Consider the following 6,013-nt stretch of genomic DNA (forward strand, 5'->3'; position numbering starts at 1 on the left):
ACACAGTTTTTTGAGCCATCAATTTTATGTAAGCTGTTTATTATGTTCTTAATTAGGCTTAGAGTGATTTGGCTGACTCAAACACAGTTACATCATTAAGAAAAAAAAAACTTTATCCTGGTCCACTTTTGCTCCAAAATGCTGCCATCTGCTATCCGACAAACTTAGTCCCAGTCCTGTATACAAGAATCCTCTTCATGCACCAGCCACCTTACTCGGATGAATGTAATTACTGATTCGTATTAATAAGTGTCTCTTACAACATATGGAGACCACCACAGAAAACCACAATCATATTTTCTCTAGGACCATTCAGTTTTGAGACTTTAGTGTTTCCAGTGACATTGTTGGCATCTTTGGTCTTCCTGTAGGTAAACATCGTAGTTACAAACACAAAAGTCAATGCCTGGTTTGATGGATTTAAAAATAACATGTTACAGGTATTCAAGTTGCAGTTTCTATATTCTGTGCAACTAACCAAACTTCTTTTGTTTACCAAATACATATTCTCATTTATACCCTTCATGCAATGACTTTTCTCCTTCTCATAACTTCCCTGTGGAAACATTGGGAGACCATGCAGGTCATTGCAGTAGATTCCAGAAACTCCAGCACCACAACCCACATCAGAGACTTACAACCTGAAACTGGATTTCTCTTACTGTATGTCATTGTCATTCTGCTATTTTTTAAATATAATTTCATGATTGAAAGTCCAGGAGGAAAAAAATATTGGATTTTATGACCAGATTATTGGATGTGCACATTCTCTAATGGACTCTAGTGTTGTATTTATGACAGACGCTGAGCTGAGAAAAGATTCGTTTAAGGTCCTGTAGTGGCTGAGGTACAACCCCAAAAACAGCAGTATGGTTCCTAGAACAGTTATAGAACACCATGTTGCAGTTATTGGAGAATGTCAGGCCATCTGAGACACTTGCATGTTAGAAATTTGTGAAGTTCTATTCACTTGTTTGGAGTATAACATTTTTGTCTCTTAAAAAGTTATGGCTCCTTAGTTTGAGGAGGACCCCAAGACCCAGATCTGCCTGTCATAAAGTTCTTCTTGTAAGTTTCCAGGACCCTGTGGGTCCTACTATTTCCCCATTCTTCCATGCTACTCTCGCCTAAAGTCTCAATAGGATGTCCTCTCCTCTGCTCCACTTTCTTGGTAAGTAAAGTTTTTCATGGTACGTATCCCTTGGACTAGTGTTTTGATTAAGTGAGTATATATCGTTTGTCTCTTTTTGCTTCTGGGTTAACACACTCATTATGATAATTTCTAGATCAATCCATTTCTCCACAAATATAGGCAGTAAGCTTCGAACCCCTACCAAGACCTAGCCAACGAACAGGATATTCTCCCCCACTGAGTGAAGAGTGAGATCTTACTCTCACATGAACTCTGGTGCCCCTTTTCTGACCACCTCCCCTGGATGGGGAGACCTGGTGGCACTCAGAGGAAGGATAGCAAGTTACTAAGAAGAGACTCGATATTCTAAGAGCATATATAGGGGGAGGAGGTCTCCCTCAATCACAGACATAGGGGAGGGGAGAAGGGAGGAAGTGGGAGGGAGGGAAGAATGGGAGGAAACAGGGGAAGGCCTAACAATCGAGATGTAATATGAATAAATTAATAAAATTTTAAAAATATATATATAACACATTAAAAAAAGTTATGGCTCCAATAAAACCTTATAAGGCATTGCAGTCATAAAAATATATTTATAAGAAGGTACATCAATGTATTTATATTCATCTGTGTATTAATACAAAATATGTAACTAAAGACACCTTTGTAATAATAAATATAGTGAATTTTCATCAACAAGGGGTTCCACTTTTTATTTTTATTATCTGTACATATATATGTATGTTATTACACATATATAAAATAAACTACCTACAACAAGAAGAACCACGAAACAATCAGGAATTATATAAATATTACATCCATAGTGTTTTGGCTATTTGTATTTGGCAACCTTTAAGAGAACATCTTTCCTATCTTGGTGAGTCTGAAACTCTGATTGTAAAACCATAATCACAATTCAATTTTAGCATAGTGAAACCATCAGTTCTGTAAAAGATTGCATATCATATCCAAGATATATTTACTAAACATTGAAAGTTCCATTTAGTGTAATAATATTATTAAGATTTGAAATAATAAGGTGTATCAAGAAAAAAAACTTTAAAATATAATAATTGGGGAAACCTTTGATATGTAAAAGGCTCCATTAATAAATCTACAGAAAATAACTTCTGTTGCTGTGAAAAATGTCGTTCTTAATGAGAGGTAATGCTAGATTCATTGCCTATAGGAGCAAAAGTATATAGTAGTCATTACAAACATTTTAAAAACCTTTAATATTAAAATATAATTACATTGCTTCTCCCTCTATTTCCTTCTACCAACTCCTGTCATATATTAACATACATATATGCATATATACATATATAGTCAAAATATATTGACACATCTACTGACATTTCATGGACTTGTTCATCAGTGCAAGCCAATTATTTTCTGTACAAGATTAGCACATGAAATTAAAGGGAATATGCCAGAATTTGCCAGAGTGCTAAATAAATCTTAGTGAGTAAGATTGGGAAAAACAAAACATGGATCATACATCTTCAATCCAAGAAAAGGTAAGTGTTGTAAGTACTCAAACTCTTTGTATAATACTATTCCTACCATTTACTTCTTTATTGTCCTTCAGACACTGAGAAAAGTTTCTGTGGTTTCCCCTGGAATTGATTGTGCTTCCATGTGCATAGGAAAACAATTTCATTTGCTCTAGTGTATCTTTCTAAAGTTTTCTCTTCTTGGTAGCCTATGAGCATATACAGGGGGAGGAGGCCACCCTCAGTCACAGTCATAGGGGAGGGAAATAGGGGGAAAGGGGGAGGGAGGGAGGAATGGGAGGATGCAAGGAATGGGATAACAATTGCATGAGGTGGGGATAAGCACTATGTATCCTACTCTGTTCATGTGAGCTTAGAATGTAGAAACTTCTCCATCTATTCTGGCCAGTCAAGAAAAACAAATAGCTAATAATATCCCATTACTATCAGTTTTAAGTTATTGTCAGTTGAAGTCTGTTCTGTTTGGCCAAATTCAGGTTTGGTTGAGATATGAAACAGTTACCCACATTCATTACCACAAGTTTTCCTTTTAGCCTTGTTAACTTTGGGCATGAAACACATGGCTATTTAAATTTATTGTCTTCTGTTTACTTGTTAGGCTTTGAGATGGTTCAGCACCTGCAAATTCTTGTTCATTCTAATTTGGATTAAGCAGTTGCAAGCATTTTGAGAATTGCTTTCTTAAATGTTAGCACCCATTGCATAAATTGTTTTCTGATGTCTCCTCTTCCCGTCTCCTTTCTTCCCATGGTTGCTGAGATTTGAAGCTCACCAGCTCAGCAGCATATTGGAAGTTGTCCTTCCTCTCCCCAGCTCCACATTCTCTTCTCTCTATATATATTTGAACTTCCTTGATATACAAAATCAAGAATCTAGGAAAGAAACTCTGTCCCTCAATGTTGGAAACAATGTAAATCATTTAAGTTATAAATCAAATTTGAAAATTAACAAAGATAAACAGTTAATTGTAAATGTCTGAGTGTTCTGTATCACACCTGACAATTGTTGAGTAATGAATAAAAGGCAAACTCTTTCAGTTTGTAAATTGCTAATTTACTAAGTGAGTTTTCTATTAGATGGTGGCGTGATTCATTATATTAGTCAATGTTAAAACAATATTTAAAGTACTTTATTAACACGAGTTTCAAATTAATCACCTTAAATAAACATGTACATTTTAAAATTCTGATTTCTTCTTTTCTTCAGAGGCAGAAAGAGATGTTGACTATTCACAATGAATCCATATTTCTTTATCTGACTCCAGCTTCCACTCTAAGTGTGGAAAAAAATAGGACCTGAGCACAGCAGAAACTGAAGTTTTATGGGGAAAACACATATTAACATTGCATTTTTTAAGTCCAAAGCGGCAAGACTCTTGAGCACAAAAACTTTTTTAATTTTATATTTGTTGAACTTGGATTTTGTAACTTTTGTACCTCCGAACTCAAGCTGTCACAACCAAATTTCCTAAATATGGAAAAGGTCAGAGATGTAAAACAGTAGGAAAGTCTTTCTTGATTTTCATATTTGCAAATGTGAGTTGTCCTTGATTTCTAAACCATGTGCTGAATATTTTAGCTCATAGCATTCACATAAAAATTAGCTAGGACTCAGCAAAGAATTGCAGAAAAATATGTAACAACAATGTGTGTATATTAAATGCCAAATGGGAGATCTTTGACTCTCCTTATAATCAAGAATTGTAGAAGGAACAGGACAAAGGGGAAAAAGAATTTGTGCGCTGGACCATGTGCCAGGCATTTGGTCAGCACCTGACGAGCAGTGCTATTAGGCTTTCGGCTTTGTCTATTTGAACATGGAACCTGTTATGCACAGCGTCTTTATCATTGTGGTAGTTGCGGAGTTTATTTTGGGGAATTTGAGCAATGGTTTGATAGTGCTGAAAAACTGCATTGACTGGATCAGCAAAAGAGAGCTTTCAACAGTTGACCAAATACTAATTATGTTGGCAATATCCAGAATTAGTCTCATGTGGGAAATACTACTTGCTTGGGTTAAAAATCCATCAATTTCACCTACTACCGGAGAAGAATTAAAAATAATTGTGTTCAGCACTGTATTGTCTAGTCACTTCAGTCTCTGGCTGGCGACATCCCTCGGCATCTTTTATCTACTCAGAATAGCTAACTGCTCCTGGCAGATCTTTCTCTACTTGAAATGGAGACTTAAACAACTGATTGTGGGGATGCTGCTGGGAAGCTTGACCCTCTTGCTTGCAAATCTAATGCACATGACCATCATTTTTGAGAAGTTGTATCAATACGGAGGAAACAAAAGCATGAATTTCCCAGATATAGAATTGAATCAACATGGAGGAAATTCAAGTATGAATTCTATGGAAACTGAGTTTTCAGTGCTGCCAGAGCTGATCTTATACAGCATGACTATGTTTTCTGTATTACCATTTTCATTGGCCTTTATTTCTTTTCTTCTGCTAATCTTCTCTCTGTGGAAACATCTCCAGAAGATGGAGTTCAATTCCAGAGGTCATGGAGACCCTAACTCCAAGGTCCACATGAAAGCCTTGATAGTTATGGTCTCCTTCCTACTGTTCTACACCATGTTCTTCCTGTCCCTCCTTACAGCGTGGGCCACTCAGAAGCATCACAGGGATCTGGTTCAAGTTATTTGTACAATAACTGGACTCATGTATCCTTCAGCTCACCCGTTTATCCTGATTTTTGGAAATTCTAAATTAAAGCAGACTTCTCTTTGGGTGCTGAGGTTTCTGGGATGTAGGCTGAAAGGGCAGAATATACCAACTATATATGTGTCATCCAAACAATAGGCTGTTGTGTGTTCTGTACAGCAAAGAAATCTATGAGGAAATAGTTCAAAGATGTTTTATACCTTCCTTGACTCTTTGCATCATGAAAGTCATACGTATAGAGAGACTAAACCAGCCATCTTCTGTACCTAGGTAAGGCTTACATTGGTGGGACTGGGACACCAAACCAGCAACAAAACCATCTATCTACAACCTATCCTGCCTGCAAGATCTGCCAGGCCAAAGGAGGCTCAGAGATTGTGCAAGTGTCCAACCAATGACTGGTCTAACTTCAGGCCACTCCACAAGAAGGAGCCCATGCACAACACTGTCTGGATGCCCAGGAACCAGAAGGTTGATGGCACAGAGACCTATGACAGAAGCAAATGTGACTAAAAATAATAATAGTAAAATCATTTCTAATGGTATTCTCCTATACTCATAAATTGGTGGCTAGCCCAATCACCATCGGAGAGGTTTCTTCCAACAGCTGGTGGGAGCAGATGCAGAAACCCACAGCCAAACATTAGGTGGAACTTGGGGAACTCTGCAGAAGATGGGGAGGAAGAATTG

The 6,013-nt window shown here is 37.1% G+C and overlaps 1 protein-coding gene across 1 annotated transcript; it reads left to right on the forward strand.

The window, feature by feature from the left end:
* The first annotated feature begins 4,468 nt into the window (after positions 1-4,468).
* On the forward strand, positions 4,469-5,461 carry LOC127197722 (taste receptor type 2 member 124-like). Its single transcript, XM_051155682.1, has one exon. It carries the CDS (start codon positions 4,469-4,471, stop codon positions 5,459-5,461), a length of 993 nt encoding a protein of 330 aa, XP_051011639.1.
* The last annotated feature ends 552 nt before the right edge of the window (positions 5,462-6,013 follow it).

This window comes from Acomys russatus, chromosome 13 (assembly GCF_903995435.1).
Source record: "Acomys russatus chromosome 13, mAcoRus1.1, whole genome shotgun sequence".
In the NCBI taxonomy this organism is placed as follows: Eukaryota; Metazoa; Chordata; class Mammalia; order Rodentia; family Muridae; genus Acomys; species Acomys russatus.